The 16,682-nt window shown below is 50.2% G+C and overlaps 1 protein-coding gene and 1 long non-coding RNA gene across 2 annotated transcripts; one reads left to right on the top strand and one right to left on the bottom strand.

Annotated features, from left to right (window-relative positions):
• Positions 1 to 2,004: 2,004 nt before the first annotated feature.
• On the bottom strand, positions 2,005 to 4,885 carry FOXD3 (forkhead box D3). The gene has a single exon (XM_081818538.1). The coding sequence runs from the start codon at positions 4,077 to 4,079 to the stop codon at positions 2,634 to 2,636; it is 1,446 nt and encodes a 481-aa protein (XP_081674664.1). The 5' UTR covers positions 4,080 to 4,885; the 3' UTR covers positions 2,005 to 2,633.
• A 615-nt stretch (positions 4,886 to 5,500) lies between these two features.
• On the top strand, positions 5,501 to 7,217 carry LOC115943766 (uncharacterized). The gene is made up of 2 exons (XR_004078365.2): positions 5,501 to 5,796; positions 6,613 to 7,217. It is a non-coding gene; the product is annotated as an uncharacterized LOC115943766 (long non-coding RNA).
• Positions 7,218 to 16,682: the final 9,465 nt, after the last annotated feature.

Genomic DNA, 16,682 nt, shown 5'->3' with positions numbered 1-16,682 from the left:
GTCTGGATCTGGGAGTCTCCTATTCTCCAAGAAATAAAGGAAAGGGACCATCTCCAGGCTCTAGTTCAAGGTTGAGAAGTGACTAGAAGGAAAGTTGCCGGCGGATCCCTCCTCCTCTACTCCCTGCTGCCTAATGCATCGCTGGAAAAAGCCCTGCGGATTTCAAGCGGCGGCTTGTGGCCGAGTGTCAAGCTGCGGGCTCAGGCTCGGCCGGTATTGCTGCTATGCGTGGAAATATGAGCGAGTAATTTTATAAGTAACAAAGGATCAGGGATGGAATGAGGCCTCTGTTATCCAATGTCATTTAGAAGCCTTGGATCAGCAGCTTCTTGAGGCTAAAAGTGAATTCAAGAAGCCCTGCCTTTCCCTTTTCCCAGGGGTGTCAGCTAAAATTAGAAATAACCTCTGTGTTTGCACAAATCATGTACCATTTGCTGTTTGTGTAAAAAACCGATTAGCCAGACACAACTGTGAAACAACTTGTTACTTTTATAGCTGCAACACACAAACAGATTTAGATCCGTTTAGTTTTCCTTGTAAAAGGAGATTAGAAGGGACCCGCCCGGAGACTGTGTGGTCCATAATCTCTTCTCCGTGAAGGTTACTGTTGCGCCTCTCCGCCGCGGTTGATTATCAGGTTCTTGTTTATCAAGTTAAACTATCTCACCCCCGGCAGCTTGTTTTATTTTAGGACCCTGATCCAGGAGGAATGTTTACTCAGGACACAATAATGTTTACTGTTTACCAGGAAAACAGATTCGGTATTTTCGAAGACGTGTCTTTCAAAGCGACTCCCTATCCCACGCCGACAGCAGAGAAATAAGGGTCGAATCCGAAGCCGGAAGGCATCTCCACGACCAAGAGCCGAGGTGGACGCCACCGACAGGGACTGGCCCTGTTGTGCAAGCAGGACGCGCATAGGGCCGAACTGACAGCACGGCTACCGGTTACAGATTTAAAAAGCGATTTCGCAAAAGTAATTGTACAGCTAAATTAATTATAAAATAATTAGAATTGATGCCATTTGAGGATATGTTGGTGAATGGGAAACGGCCTTCCGCGTCTAGATGTTTTATTTCTACCTTAATGTTTTTAAGGTTGCAACAGCTGAAATGCACATTAAAAATAATCTGCGAGGACATCTCCCCATTCCTGCCCTATGATCTCTCATTTCCCACTAACCTAGACTATGGTTTGTTTTTTAAAGTTTTAAAAAGAGGGGAATAAAGGAGAGGGGTGATGTGCACCTGTTTTTAAAAGGGTGTTAAGGCCACTATTCCTTGGCCTTCCAAAACACTGCGGGTTGAGGGGAGGAGGCATTCATAGGAATCCTTCAGAAATCAAAATTATGTTGTGGATTTATTATTGCCATAGAAAAGAAATATCTTATTTGAAAATATTATGAAAGATAAGAACTATGTCTTATTGATCAGGTTAATATAGATAATACAGTTCCACTGCAAAATTAAACTGCCATAACATACATTAAAAAAAAAATTAACTGTGTTTATTTACCACTGCCACTTAAGGAATGAAAAGAAAGAATTTCAAAAACTTAAGATTTAAATTCTAAAATGGGGGATGTCTGTAATTTACATTCTTTTGAAAGCATAATTGAAATGACCAAGAACTCATATGGAAGACAAAAGTCTGATATTAAAAAAAAATTAAAAGATTGTGCTGTTGTTTAGATTTAGGTTGGTTTTTTTAAATGGCAGCTTATTTTATCTATAGAAATATCTGGTCAGACTTAATGGATTGGTATGAACGAGATCATCACCAATATCCCAAATTTATGTGAAAACTAAAAGAAAAATATTAATACTATTTAAATTAGGCATATCCTTTCCTTTCTCCAATTAAATTGTTCTTACATTCAAATTATGCATAGCTAAGTTTGAAAGGGTCATACTTGAAACTCCTCGAATTTCTGGTAAAGATAAAATACAAATACAATTTTAAAATACTGTCGTTTACCTCAGACATCTAAATAAAACACTAGGGTGAACATTTTAAAAATTTATTTACAAAGTTGTGTACAACACGATGGAATAACATTTAGAATACCATATATATTCATTCATATATAAACAGACTTTTATAATAGAATGACACTTTTCGCCTTTCGAAAATTTTTTATATTTAAAATCTCCCAACGTCTCTATACATTTTTTTTTCTCACATAAAACTGCGGAGAGTGAACCTTCAAAAAAAATGAAAGTTCAGAGCTCTAAATCTACTGAATTTGTTTTTTCTTAAAAAAATAAGAACCCCAAAAGGAAAGTCAATAATTTTTATACAAATATGTACAAAGAATTTCCCTCCCATCCCCACGGTACTGAGAGCAGGAGCCGTCGGGGTACATTTTTGGAAAATTCGGTTTTCAGTTTTACCTGTACGGAAAGCTATTCCCGGCGGGCGTGCGGTGAGAGTTTGCTCCGCCAGCCTAGGTGTGCGCGAGGGGGTGGAGGCCGCCGAAGGTCGGTGTTGAGGGGTCGGGGGGAGGAAATGGAGGAGAGGCAGAGTCCGGGATTGGGCAGGGGGGCCGGGCCCGGGGCGGGGCGCGTAAACTAGAAGTGCAGCCGCCGCCCCAGGCCGCCACCCGGCCCTCGGTCCCGGCCATCGGCGCGTCCCTATTGAGCGGGCCACTTTGCTTGCGCTGCAGCTGCGGCAGCAGCGGCGGCCGAGGCTGCGGGCTGCAGGAACTGTCCAGAGAGCGGCACGCTCAGGATGGGCGCGATGGTGGCCGTCGTCCGGCTCAGCGACAGCGGCTGGTGCGTGGCCATGAGCGCCGCGGACTGCACGGTCCCGGGCGGCCGTAGAAAGGACTGCGCCGCGCTGCCGCCCCCACCGCCCCCGGTGCCCCCAGTTACCCCGGCGCCCCCAGCGCCCGCTGCCGAGCCCCCGGGCGCCGCGGGGCCCCCGCCGATGATGTTTTCGATGCTGAACGACGGCCGCGCGCTCGGCTCGGACTTGATCAGCGACGCCGTGGTGCCCGCGGCGCCCGCCGTGCCCGCGGCGGCCGCGGCGGCGCCCAGGCTGTTGAGCTGCAGCTGCAGGCCCGGGCCGAGCTGTGAGCCGAAGGCGGCCGCTTTACGGCCCAGCTCGCCCGAGGGCAGCAGCGGCACGGCAGGCGGCAGCACGGGTGCCACGGGCGGCAACGCGTAGGGGTACTGGAGCGCCGCCGCCGCCGCCGCGGCTGCCGCGGCAGCCGGGTGAGAGTAGGCGCCGGCCGCGGCCGCGGGGTGCAGGCCGTAGGGGCGGCCGTAGGGCCCCGCGGCGCCAGCCGCCGCGGCCAGGCTGTAAGCACCGAAGCTCTGCATCATGAGCGCCGTCTGCTCGCGCAGGTGCTCCTGCTGGTGGCGCTTGAAGCGTTTCCGGCGCCGCAGGAAGCTGCCGTTGTCGAACATGTCCTCGGACTGCGGGTCGAGGGTCCAGTAGTTGCCCTTGCCCGGGTTGCCCGGCTCGCGGGGGATCTTGACAAAGCAGTCGTTGAGCGAGAGGTTGTGGCGGATACTGTTCTGCCAGGCGGGGAACTTCTCCCGGTAGTAGGGGAAGCGGTTGCTAATGAACTCGCAGATGCCGCTCAGGGTCAGCTTCTTCTGCGGGCTCTGCAGGATAGCCATAGTGATGAGCGCGATGTACGAGTAGGGCGGCTTCACCAGGCTGTTCTTGGGCTTACTGGGGGCCAGGCCTCCCGCTGCACCGCTGCCCGAGCCGGGCCCGCCGCCGCTCCCGCCGCCCTCCTCGCCGCCGACGCCGCCCTTGCAGCCGTCAGCTTCCGAAGCGCCCGCCTCGCCCCCTGGCCCAGCGCCGGCTCCAGTCGCCTCTTTGGGCAATGCCAGGGGCTGTTGGTGCGGCGGCTGAGGCTGCCCATGGTGGGGTGCCGCCGGCGTCACCTCGTCCGCCTCGTCCAGGCGCAGCTCCGGCGGCCCCATGGGGCTATCGCAGCCCGCGTCGCTGTCCTTCTCCTCCAGCCCGTCGTCGCCCTCGCCCACCACATCGATGTCCACGTCCTCGGCCGTCAGCACCGTCTGGCCGGACATGTCGCTGGCGCTGCCGCCGCCGGAGAGGGTCATCCCTCCTCGGGGTTGGTGGCGGCGGCGGGGAAGGAGCGGCGGGCGATGGGAGTCGTCAGGGTCTGCCGCCGAGCTCCGGGGAAGGGGGCTTGGGTGCTCCCGAAAGATGGGAGACTGGGAGAGGGGAGGGGGACGTAGATGGTTCGGGGCCCTCCCGGCTTGGCTCACACTCGGCAGCCCGGCATCGCGCGGCGCGGGCGCTGCCGTCCGCCCCCCGCGGCCGCGCTCCTCAAACTCCTGCTGTCCCTGGCGCTCGGTACTAGGCGCTCGATGCCGCTCCGGCCACCGCGGTTTCTCCACGCCGCGCCCCCTCACTTCGCCCGCCTTCCTCGGCCTCTGGCCCGGACGTGGAGAGCAAGAGCGGTGCAGACGGGCGCGGGACGCCGGGCGCGGAGCAGCTCCGGAGGGCGCGTGCAGGGGCAACGGGGGGGGGGGTGTCAGGGACGCCGAGCCCCCGTAGTCGAAAGTCCCGTTTTAAGGACTGGCCTGATAGATTACTTTCTACTTAAAGATCCAGCGGGAGGCGGGGCCACGTGACCGCGCGTGACGTCAGGGCCGCCGCGGAGCCGGCCAAACTCAAGTTGGTTCAGGGAATTGTCAACAAAGGGACGAGGGACACGCAACTCAGCGCCGCACGGTGCGCCAGCATCCCGCGGGCTCCGAGGGCGTCCTGGCCCGCCCCGGGACCCCAGCCTAGGCTAGAGCCCCGCTCGGGGGGCGAGGGAGCCTATGGGTGTGAGTGCTGGAGGGTGGGTGTGAGCGAGCGAGGGCGTGGGCCTGGGAGCGTCCGCGGGACCCGGCAGCTCTCGCTGCCCTGCCCTCCCTGCTCCCTCTCCCTTCCCCCTTCCCCCCTTTGCCAACACTCTTTAGGCTGGGACTGGGCAACGTAGAACGAGATTCCCATTCCTTTTTTTTTTTTTTTTTTACAGAAAAATTTAGTAGTCTGTTTTGTTTTTTGGATTTGATTCTTTTTAGCTCTCGAGTAAGAGCTGCGCACCCGACTCCGTTTTGCTAATTAGACTTCAGACCCCCTCCTGCCTCAGTGCTCTTTAGGCGGAGACACCGACTGAGGGGAGAAGTATCCTTTACCCCCTAAGCCAAACCACCCGGGTCCTGCCTTGGCTTTCCCCGCTCGATGTGGGCGTGTTATATATATATTCCCCCCACACACACCCCGCGCGGCCACAACAGCATCAGCTGGGGTTCCCGAAGGTCAGAAAATAGTTATTGATTAATCTATTAGAATAGTTGCCGAGAGAAATAAAAACGACGTAAAATAACAGGGAACCTATAAATAAAGAGGCCGTAACTAGCTGCTGGGAGTTGTTAAACGACTTAGCATGTGAAAAAGTCGGAAATGAGGCGCTGGGGAAGGAGCCGGGAGTCAGCGGCCTGGGTAAGTCGAGTGGCGCGGAGAGGAGGCTTCCCGGCCTCTCTTAGACGCTGCGCTCGGGCTGGGACGGCAGAACAACGCCGGGAGCTAGCGAGGTGGCTTCCCAGGCCGCGGGGCCCAGCCTCTTGGGAGCGAGGGGCGGCCTCGGGTGTGCGGGTGGGCTAGGCTCTCCGTCCCTGCTAACTAACGTGGATTCTTTCCTCTTAAGGCTTAGGTAAATCCTCCAAGATTTAACTTCCGCGGAAACCAGTAACAGAGCGGGTGGAGGAGGCGAGGATGCGGCTAGTACACACCGAGTTTCCTTGGCGAGGAAAATCACTGGTGGTAGGAAAGGCTATGGGGATTTAACTGGGATTGGGGGTGGGGGGATCGCAAACCAACCGCGGGTGCGTGGTATTGCCCGTGCGCTTGGACCTCGCACCTCGGAATAGTGCTCCTGACCCGGTGAGTCCGCGATGCGCCACCTCTCTCCTCAAGTTTTAGGCCGCCTGAAGGCGAGCTGCAAGCGCCTGCCGGGTGTGGCGGGCTCCTTGAACCCAAGCCCTGTCTCAGCTCGCCTGCCGGGTGTGGCGGGCTCCTTGAACCCAAGCCCTGTCTCAGCTCGCCTGCCGGGTGTGGCGGGCTCCTTGAACCCAAGCCCTGTCTGTCTGCTGAGTCCTGGGAGGAGAATGCCGGCCTCACCAGAGGAAGGAGAACAAGGGGAGACGTCCGAGAGGAAATAGTTGGTAAAATATTTACAGAAGACGCTAAGAAACCGATTTAATTCTTGGTGGACAGTGGTGCTTCTGATACCCTCAGTCTGTGTCTCTCTCACCTACGATTCCCTCAATCCTTGGCCTAGGGAAAAAAAAAAATCCGTAACTTACTTCATTATAGGCAGTGAGACACACAGATTGACTTTCATCTCCATTAGGTAATTTCCTGGATATAACACTAGCCCATTGGATCTCCTTTTCGCAGAAAGTTCTGGTTTGTGCCGGGGATGGGGTGGGGGTGGGGGGAGGTGGCAGTTACTCCATCCTGAGACACCCGCGAAACTCCAAAGTTTTTTTTTGTATCTAAACGATCCCTTGTTGTACCTGACCCTAAAATGCATCTCTGAGTTGATTTCCGCAGCTGCACCTTTTTGTGGCCCCGCAGGTCCGAACCGTTTGCGATGCCATCTAGACAGTCCTCCGCGAAACCGACCCGAGCGGCTCGAGCTGGCAGCGCACCACTGCACCCGGCTGCAGAGGTCGAGGCTGCAACTCTCCGAGCAACCCAATACTTACAAAAGGAAGGTCGGAAGGACAAAAAAAGAACCCGAAATTTAAAATTTGCCCAGTTTCAGTTGTCCAGCTGCAGTGCGAGGCGCGGGCCGCGAGCCCTATAGCAGCCCAGGAGGCTGGACCCGCGTGGCCGCGTGCCGTGTATGTGTGTGTGCGCGCGCGCGCGCGTGTGTGCGCACGTGAGCGCGCGCGGGAGTGTAGCGGCTCCAGGGGCTGCCCTCGGTGGTCTTCTTAAAGTAGCCTCCAAATGAGCCTAATTTCGATTCTGCTGCCAGCCAGGGCTGGCTCTCAGGACTCCCTCGGCGCTGCTGGGCGCTGCCTCTCCCTCCCTCGGCCAAGACCTAGCCTGATCTGTCCATTCCCCGGTGTCTCACTGGAACCTCCCTGGGGGAAGGGGTGGGGGGTGAACAACTCCCAGGCGCCAGTTCCATTTGTTGCGCTTTTTTCATTCGACACAATAAAAGTCAAATTAATTGATTCATACCATTAATTACGGCGCGTAGCGTGAAAAGCAACGCTTCCCCTCGGTTAGAGATCTATTGTGCTAATCTCTTGTTCAATCAGTGTTACCATCTGATGCCGGGTCTGGCCCTTACAGAAACTTTTCGACTCGATTAGCTAAATGATGAGACGTTGCAGGACCTACTGGCTGCGGCACCGCCGTCCGTCGCCCGCGCCGGCCCAACCGCTTAATATCGATTTCCAGCGGAGGCAGCGGATTTTCCCGCGATCACTCTCGACTGGGGGACCTGCCACCGTTCTCCCCCTTCCGGGCGGACAGTGCCACCAGCGCAACCTCCCGGGGCCCGGAAGGAGGCAAAGCGGCGGCCCAGGTGGGAAGCCGGAAGGTTCCCGCAGTTCCCGCTGCGGGACGCCGCCCGGGCGGAAGGGCCGGATCCCGTAGCGGTGCAGGAACCTGCCCTACGCTGACTAGATTTTGGGCTAAGTAAATCCTGTTTGCCCCGTAATTGCAGTTTGCAGCTAAGAGCCCACAAATCGTCAGATACTGCCAAGCTTCAGGACAGAGCGAGACTGAAGAGGCGAGACAGCTACAGAGAGAAAGTGACACATTAGTGGGGGAAAGAAAAATGTGATAGAGGGAACGGAAATATTGGGGGGAGGGAGATACGTGGATAAATATATTCTGGGTCGCAGAGGGTTACTGGGAGAGATGGAAAGAAGGAGGAGTACACACACAAGATTATTACGAGTGAGAGTAACTACTTGGGTCACAACAAGCAAACTTCCCTGGAGGGATTTAAAGAAGATGGCACCAAGCTGTCTCACCTGTTCAAAGGTTTGAACCGTTTCAGCCAAAGGAGAAGGGAATAAGTCTCTCTCTGTTTCTCCTGGGGCCGGCGGAGTCCGTGGTACCCAGGTGGGGCAGCTACCAGGACGGGAGCCGCCGTCGAGGGCGGGGTGGTGGTGGAGGGGACCGAGTTTCTAGCAACAGGAAACAAGAAAAGTGGAGTCCGGATCGATAAGAAGGAAATTGAGACGTCTTGGGGTAGGGGCGATTTAATGTGTTCTGGGGGGTGAGATGGAGGTGGGGGAGAAGTGGATGGAACAATTTATGACGGAGAAGAGGAAGTTAATTACAACTCAATTTGTGTTCTTAGGTGGTCAGCACGGGGGGAGGGGGCACGGTCAGAGTGTGTGGGAGGCAGGAATGGCCCACCTACCCCTCGCCAGGCCCAAGCGAACCCAAGTGCCTTCTTCCTCCTCCTTTAAGTCAGAGTATATGCCAATGGCTTGGATAAATCGTTGGCCCGAAGTGAGACAGAATCCTCATGCCCGTGCGCGGGTGCACTTTTCTTATAATCCGGGAAGATGGGACCAGGTTCTGCGCAGTGAGGGGAGCATCCCCCACCGAGAGCAGCCTCCCTCTCTCTGTTGCAGAGGGAACGAAACGTAGGTAGAGCGCATTTGGAAAATACCCCTCCTTTCTCTCCCCTCCCTCCCCCAACCCCAAGAACCAAAGTCGGCTCCTTCTCGACAATCTTCATACATTTATTAAACTATTATCAGCCTCTACCTGGATGGCCACCACCGAGGAAGGTGGGAATGGCCGAGATGATACCCAGGTCCCCAACCCACCCAGCTTATTTCTATTTCCAAGTGGGTGGGATTTTAAACGCACTTCCCACCAACCTTGTATATGTCTCCAGATCTCCTCGCGGTGAAAAAAAAGGGGCTAATTTAACGTTCTTGTTTGGATTTTCATCTTAAAACTTCTTTTACTTTCAAGGTGTCTGCCACTCAGGGCCCACGCCAACAAGTGCTTATAAATGGCGAAAAACCAAAGGGAAAGGAGAACCAGAGAGACAGAGAGACAGAGAGAGAGAGGATGGTTTCGAATTTATTTATATTGGAAATGTATAAACATCCATTCTGTAAAAGGCAACACGTTTAATTAACGATGAGAGAGCAGTTAGGGGCAGAAAGCTAGTAAAATTGTGTGATAAATTTATGGCATTGTTAGCGTGCTTTTAATTATGGCTATTATGTTAATTATTTCACATTAGCATGGAGTTATCAGCAGCATGTCAGATTTAATCAAAACGAGCCTTTCTCTCGAAAATTGTTCTTTTCATCCACGAGGAGAAAGGTCCTGGGCAGGATCGGGGCTTAAAAATGACTTGGCATTGAAAGCTCTAGTCTTTCCGACACGGTTTGGAGCGATGCGGCCGGGCCCGGCTGACGGCTGGGTCCCTCCAGGCTACCGGCAGCTTGCGGAGGAGCCGAGGGCTGGGTTTTTAGGAATTCACCATTTTCACCCCCTTCGGAGCCGACACTTCATCATATGGGATCATTCTGTCAAACAATATGCTGCTGCTCATTTTTATCTGTCCCACTTTACAAAACCCCCATTCAGCCCGCCGAGGAGCAACAAAAGCCTCGCAGCAGCGCTGCGGCCGCTGGCGGCCACTGCCCGCCCGGCGCGCCAGACTGAAAGGCAACAGGGGCCGAGGAAAGCAGGCGGCGGGCGCGCGCGCCCCTCGTCGTCCGAGGGAACGCGGCCTACCGGGGCCCGCGCGCCCAGGTGACCGGCCCTCGGGTGTGGTCGGGGCGGGACACGCCTCTCCCAGGCCCGCGCCCGCCCGCGGCCTTCCCGCGGGCGCAGGGCGGTAGCACCTTTCTCTCCCCGCGAGCGACTCGCCCACCCAGGCCACATCGATTTCTTAATCACTGCCGATCGATTTATTGGGAGCAAATAAATAGCGCGTTTTGGAAACGTTTCAATTGTTGCCTTGATGGTTGGGGCGCTGACGCGGGCGGGCGCGCAGGGCCGAGAGACGCGCGCCGGAAAGGGCTTGTGGGAAAGTGCGGAGCGCAAAGGCCCAGCGCCGCTCGCCGCGGGAGTCTTGTGTATGCGCGCGCGGGGCCGCCCACCACAGGTGCCCCTGCGCCTCCATCTCGGGCGACGCCTCGGCCTCCTCGAGGGTCCGGCTTCCTCCTCTCGCAGTCAGCTCCCTCTGGCGGCGGGGCGGGCATGAGCTCAGCGCCAGCCTTTCCACCTTGTCAGGTCCAGGCAAGTTCGCCCGGGGTCTGATTCCTTAGTGAAGTTTTGCCTCAGGCCACCGAGCGGCCCTGAATCCAGTCCCTGGGACGCTCGCAGGTAGAGGCGTCTCGGGCCCAGAGCAGTCGCTGGCCTTCCGGCGCAGGACCTGTCCCTGGTTCAGAAGCGGCCTTCAGGCGCAGGACCACTCGGGCCCCCGCCCTTCCCGGCACAGGGCTGTGGACGCGCCAGCTGTTGCCTTATTTTTAGCGCCATTCCATTCGCGCGGTTATATTTAACTCGATCCACTCCTCCTCCGAGGTCGCTCGGACATCGAATTCTCTACATCGCAGCCTTGGCCCGCCCGCCTTGCCTTAGGGGCGGGCCCTCAGGGGCTGATTGGAAAACCCCTGCGGAAGAATCTTTGACATCTCTGGAGTTTGGCTAAGAGAGGAGAGGTTGAGAGGGCTGGTTCTAGGAGCAGTCGCTACCGCGCCGGCCTGCACACCAGGAGAGGTGCAGTCTTGTGTGGGGGAGGGGAGTATGGCGAATTAGCCAGTCCCTAGGGAAGGATTCTCTGCGGGGAGTATCGGGTCCACTTCCTTCTTATGCACGGCCCAGAGTATCTTGGTGACCTGGAAGACCTCTTACAACTCTGCCCTTCAGAAAGTTTATGATTTTTTTGTATTCATGCAGAAATCCCCTCTCCTCCCTACTCCCAAACACAGATTCAATAGGGTACTTAAATTTGAGTAGTATGTTGGCTCAGTTCCAGCCCTCTTTCCTTGACAAAAATCTCAAGAAGACCATGACATTGACTCAGTTACTTCCTGGGGAAAGGACCCACTTAGATAACACATAGAAATACCATTCTAATACATACTTTACTCACTCATATCAAACTGAATTTACAAACAATGCTAAAGCCACATACCAAAGGTACACATTCAAATGTGACATGACTTGGGAAAGGGAAACACACTGTTAAAATTTAAATTCTCCTTCTAACACTTTTAAAGAAGGAACTTTCTTAACCTTTGGTCCAAAGTGGGTATTTCTGGTAGCCTCTTTCTGTAGATCTCCCTACAATGTGTAGAAGGATGGAAGTCATACAGCTGAATTCAGGGGGAGAGGATTCACAGTTGACCCTTGAGCAACAGGGTTTGAATTGTACAGGTCCTCTAATAGGCAGAGTTTTTTTCCACAGAGTACAGTACTATAAATGTATTTTCTCTTCCTTATGATTTTTTAAAAGGTTTTACTTATTTATTTGAGAGAGCGAGCGAGGGAGCATAAGCAGGGCAGGTGGGGCAGAGGGAGTGGGAAAAGCAGACTCCCTGCTGAGCAGCAGACAGGGGGATCCTAGGATCCTGGGATCACTACTGGAGCCTGAGCTGAAGACAGACGCTTAACCGGCTGAGCCACCCAGGCACCCCTTCCTTATGATTTTCTTAAAAACATTTTCCTTTTTCTAGTTTACTTTACTGTAAGAATATAGTATATAATACATATACAAAATATGTGTTAATTGACTGTTTATGTTATTGGTAAGGCTTCTTGTCAACAGTAGACTATTAGTAGTTAAGTTTTGGGTATGTCAGAATTTATTCCCAAATTTTCAACTGCTTAGGGGTGGGTGCTCCTAATCCCAGCATTGTTCAAAGGTTAACTGTATTTAACCGTATAAATAAATGTACATATATTCATTTACTCATTTGTTAATACTATATTGAACAGTTCTAGACTCTGGAAAGTCCTAGGGAGGAAAAGAATTAAATTCAAGGTTCTAGGGTGATAAGTATGATATGATACCTCTATATGATAGAGGTAGACAGAGCACTTAAGAGGTCTCAGTGGGTGGGAAATGAGAAAATATGAAGTTTTCCAATACAGAAGATATTACTGACCAGCTAGCTCTAAAGTCAGGGGCATTGGGGACAATTAGGGAGGAGTAAATTAGAACCTGGGACACTTTGGGAAAACAAAGTACTAAGATGCCTGACGGTACTTCTAGATAGTGGGTACTTGATACTGTACTTGGATAAAGGGTACTTGGTCTCAAGAGAAATGGGGAATAGAGTGTGACAAGGAAACAGGAAGAGGGAAGAAGGTTTAGAATAAAAATAGAACTTTGCTTAGAAATTTGGTCTTCGGGATGCCTCGGTGGCTCAGTCGGTTAAGCATCTGCCTCCCGCTCAGCTCATGATCCCAGGTACCTGGGATGAGTCCCTCATGGGGCTTCTTGCTCAGCGGGGAGCCTGCTTCTCCCTCTGCCTGCCATTCCCCCCTGCTTGTGCTCTCTCACTCTCTCCCTGACAAACACATAAAATCTTAAAAAAAAAAAAAAAGAAAAAAGAAATTTGGTCTACATCCAATATGACCCATTTTAGATTACATGGAAGTGCTTTGACTAACACGTGGGAGAAATTTACAAGGGAACATAGATAGAAGGAGAAGATCCAATGGAAGAGCCTTACAGGGAGAGACTATCGAAAAAACTGGCTGATAGGCCCATCTACTTTTCTAACCTTATCATATTAGTTCATCAAGGGTGAGGCACTGGAACTACAGGGGTAAATGAGGTAGGCTCCACTTTTACAATATTAACTCCACAAGGTCAGAAATTTTCATCTGTTGTGTTCACTATTGTATCCCTAGCCTCCAGCTGAAGAAATGCATGGAGAGTGGGGTGAAGGTTGGGGGTGGTGGTGAAGGTGGGGAGGGGGAAGTACATGCTCAATATAAATTGGCTAAATGAAGGAATCAGTAAGGCACAGCCTTACTCTGATGGGTGACTTATTCAAGAAAATCCATAGTTAAAATATAGTGTGATGAATTATAAATACTTGTAAAATGTTACAGGAGTGCAGAGTAGACATACCTAACTCTGCCTGGAAAAGACAAGGAGTGTGTAGGAAGGTTTCCCAAAGGAAATAATGCTTGAGCTGTCTTGAATAATGGTAATTGCTGTTAGGTGGCTAAAAAAGAGGAACAGAGTTCTAGGCAGGTAACAGAGCATGAGCAAAGACACAAAGGAGGCATAAGGAGCAGCGTATAGTTTAATATGACTGAAATAGGAGGTGGGAGAGTGACTGGAGTTGATACTAGAGAGCTAGACAAGAGTGAAATCATGAAGATTCCTGAATATTGTGTGAAAGAGCCTAAAGGTGATAAGGAGTCACTGATGGGTTTCAACTTTACAATTGGCATGATCAGAGTAAGATTGGAACAATCTTTTAGGGGCATGTGAAGGATATACTAGAGGGAGTAAGACTGGAGGTAGTAAACAGGCTATTTCAGTTATCTCAAAAGTGATGAAGATGTGGCTCAAATAATTGACAGTGGGACTGGAGAGAGGGGATGAACTGGAGAAGGATTTAGGAGGTAAAATTGGTAGGACTAAGTGTCTGATTAATAAAGGAGAAGGAGTTCATGGAAACTCCTAAATATGAAATTTGGGTATCTGGTGGAAATTTTGGGAGAATATAGATGGAGGAACAGTCTCTAGTCTCTTGCTCCTCAGTCATCCACATGACTACCCGTTGTCTCCTTAAATATCAGAGCATGACAGTCACTTTCTGATCAAAAACCTCATTGTTTATAGAAGAAAATCTCACTCTTTAGGAAAGTATTTTAGGTGTGCCATGATCTGTCTCCAGCTCACTTTCCAGTTTCATTTGTACTCCATGCGCCAGCTCCATGAGACTGTATACTATTCTCAGGACACACCATGAACTCCATTATATACCAGTTGTGTGACTTTGAGCAAATTCCTTAGACTTTTGTACCTTATTTCCTCATCTGTCAAATGAGGATAATAATACCTTCTTTGTTGTTGTAAGGATTAAATATACCCAAAACACTTAGAACAGGTTTAACACATACTTAAAAAAAAAATTTTTTTTTTTTGAATGAGTCATGTCTTTGAAACGCCTTTTCCTGTTTTCTGATTGAAAGACATAGTCCCAGCCTTCTAGGAATTTTCAGTTTAGTTGTAAGAATAAGAGAGGCAGACATTGTAAGCCCTTGAAGGTAGAGATTGAGAGGCTTAGATTATTATGATCTTTATCCTGAAAGTGACTATTGTAGAATTTTGTGCATCCTGGGAAGTGATATGACTGGATATGTGTTTTAGCAATATCACTCTGTCATCAGTGTGGAAAATGACTGAAAGGAGGAGATGAGTTTAGTTTTGAATATACTGAGTTAGAGGTGCTGGTGGAATTTCTGAGTGGAGATAATTAGTAGAGCAGTGCTGTCTAATGGATATATAGTGTGAGCTATAAATGTGAGCCATGCATGTACTTTTAAATGTTTAATAACTACATTTAAAAAAGTAAACAGAGACAGATAAATTGATTTTAATGATACATTTTATTTAGCCTAATATTCCTAAAAATTTTGTCATTTCAACATGTATATGAAAATTTTTGAGATATTTTCCATTCATTTTTTTCTAAGTCTTTGAAATATGGTATGTATTTTATCCTTACGGACATCTCAGTTTCAGCTAGCCACATTTCAAGTTCTCCATAGGCACATGTGGCTAATGTCTATGGTATTGGACAACTCAGGTCTAGAGCCTAAAAGAGAAGTCAAGACTACAAATAAAGATTTGGGAGTCATCAGCATTCAAGTGTGATAGTTCAAGCAATGAGAGTGTGTAAGCTCAGCAAAGCAAATGGGAATGTGTGGGATAAGAAAAAGGCCAAGGGGATATCAGAGATAGGAGAAGGAAGAAGAACCCATAAATGAAGAGTGAAATAACAGAGCATAAATTGGGAGGAAGTGCCATCGTAGAAAGCAAGCAAGAGGGACTTTTGAGAAGATAAGTGTAGTCAACAAGGCCAAGTGTTTCTGAGGTGTATTTTTATTATGGGTGACTTTTTTAAAAAAGATTTTATTTATGTATTTATTTGAGAGAGAGAGAGAGCATGAGCAGGAAAGGCAGAGGGAGAGGGAGAGCGAATCTCAAGCAGACTCCTCACTGAGCATGGAGCCTGATGTGGGGCTCGATCTTATGACTCTGAGACCGTGGCCTGAGCTGAAACCAAGAGCCAGACGCTCAAACAACTGAGCCACCCAGGCACCCCTATGGGTAATTGTTAAATAGATATTATTATAAGGGTTTGGCCATCTCTGATAGGAATTATTTCAATATAAGTAGGTTGGTTTTTCAAATTCTGGCAAGACAGTTATCAAGAGTAGATACCATTTCTTTATTTTTGTGCCTGGTAGTGAAATGCTGTTATTTGATTTCACTAAGGCATGCATATTGCCTCTTTCTATGAACTTGTGCCACAGTCACAGTGACCAAAATGTCCGTTGCTGCTTGACTGGAACGGTTCCAGTTTAAGCCTACTTTTCAAATATATCTAGGGCCCATTTTGTTCTCAGAAGTGTCCCAGTTTGGATAATAAATTATTTGGTCACTCTGTACAGAGTAGACATAATTTTCAACACCTGGAGCATAGTCAAGCTGCCCATCAGGTTTTCTACTGATGGATAAAAAGAAGTGCTGCAAACAAACATAGGTGCCACTTACTGTAGTTTTGCCTCCCAGTTGGATCAGGGCTTCTCTTTCCACTCTCCTGAAGTGTCCTGAAGGGAAATTGAAGCAGCATAACCTGCCAAGTAAGACTGTGACTGAATCTTCTTTGTGAATGTGTCTATACCTTCTCATCCCATCCACATTCCCAGGATAATGAAAGTGATTTATGAAGCACTTGCTATGTGCTACACACTCTCATATGCAATTTACATGTATTTAATCCTTACAGCGGTCTTATGAGGGAGGGGCTATAATTATTCTCATTTTATAAATGAGGGAGGTTACTCAACCAGAATTTGAACCAATGCAGTGTGGCTTCAGAGCCCATGCTCTTAACCACTACATTGTACTATTCTATAATATCATCTTTCTTTTCACCTGCTCCTTCCATTCCTCCCTCATCCCCAATAACTTTCTCACTGGCACTCACAACTGAATTAAATCTTTCAATGGGACATATTGATTAAATACCTATATACTTTTTTTTTTTTTAAAGATTTTATTTATTTATTTAAGACAGAGAGAATGAGAGACAGAGAGCATGAGAGGGGGAGGGTCAGAGGGAGAAGCAGACTCCCTGCCGAGCAGGGAGCCCGATGCGGGACTCGTTCCCGGGACTCCAGGATCATGACCTGAGCCGAAGGCAGTCGCTTAACCGACTGAGCCACCCAGGCGCCCAAATACCTATATACTTTTAAAAAAGATTTTTATTTATTTATTTATTTATTTATTTATTTTATAGAGAGAGTGCACAAGTGGAGGGGGTGGGGGAGGAGCAGAGGGAGAGAGACAAGCAGACTCTGCACTGAGCGTGGAGCCAGGCACAGGGCTCGATCCCACAACCCTGAGATCATGACCCTAGCTGAAATCAAGAGTCAGAAGCTCAACCAAC

Source organism: Leptonychotes weddellii, chromosome 4, assembly GCF_054177405.1.
Source record: "Leptonychotes weddellii isolate Sample4059 chromosome 4, ASM5417740v2, whole genome shotgun sequence".
Taxonomy (NCBI): Eukaryota; Metazoa; Chordata; class Mammalia; order Carnivora; family Phocidae; genus Leptonychotes; species Leptonychotes weddellii.
This window is presented reverse-complemented; position numbering and strand designations above follow the sequence as displayed.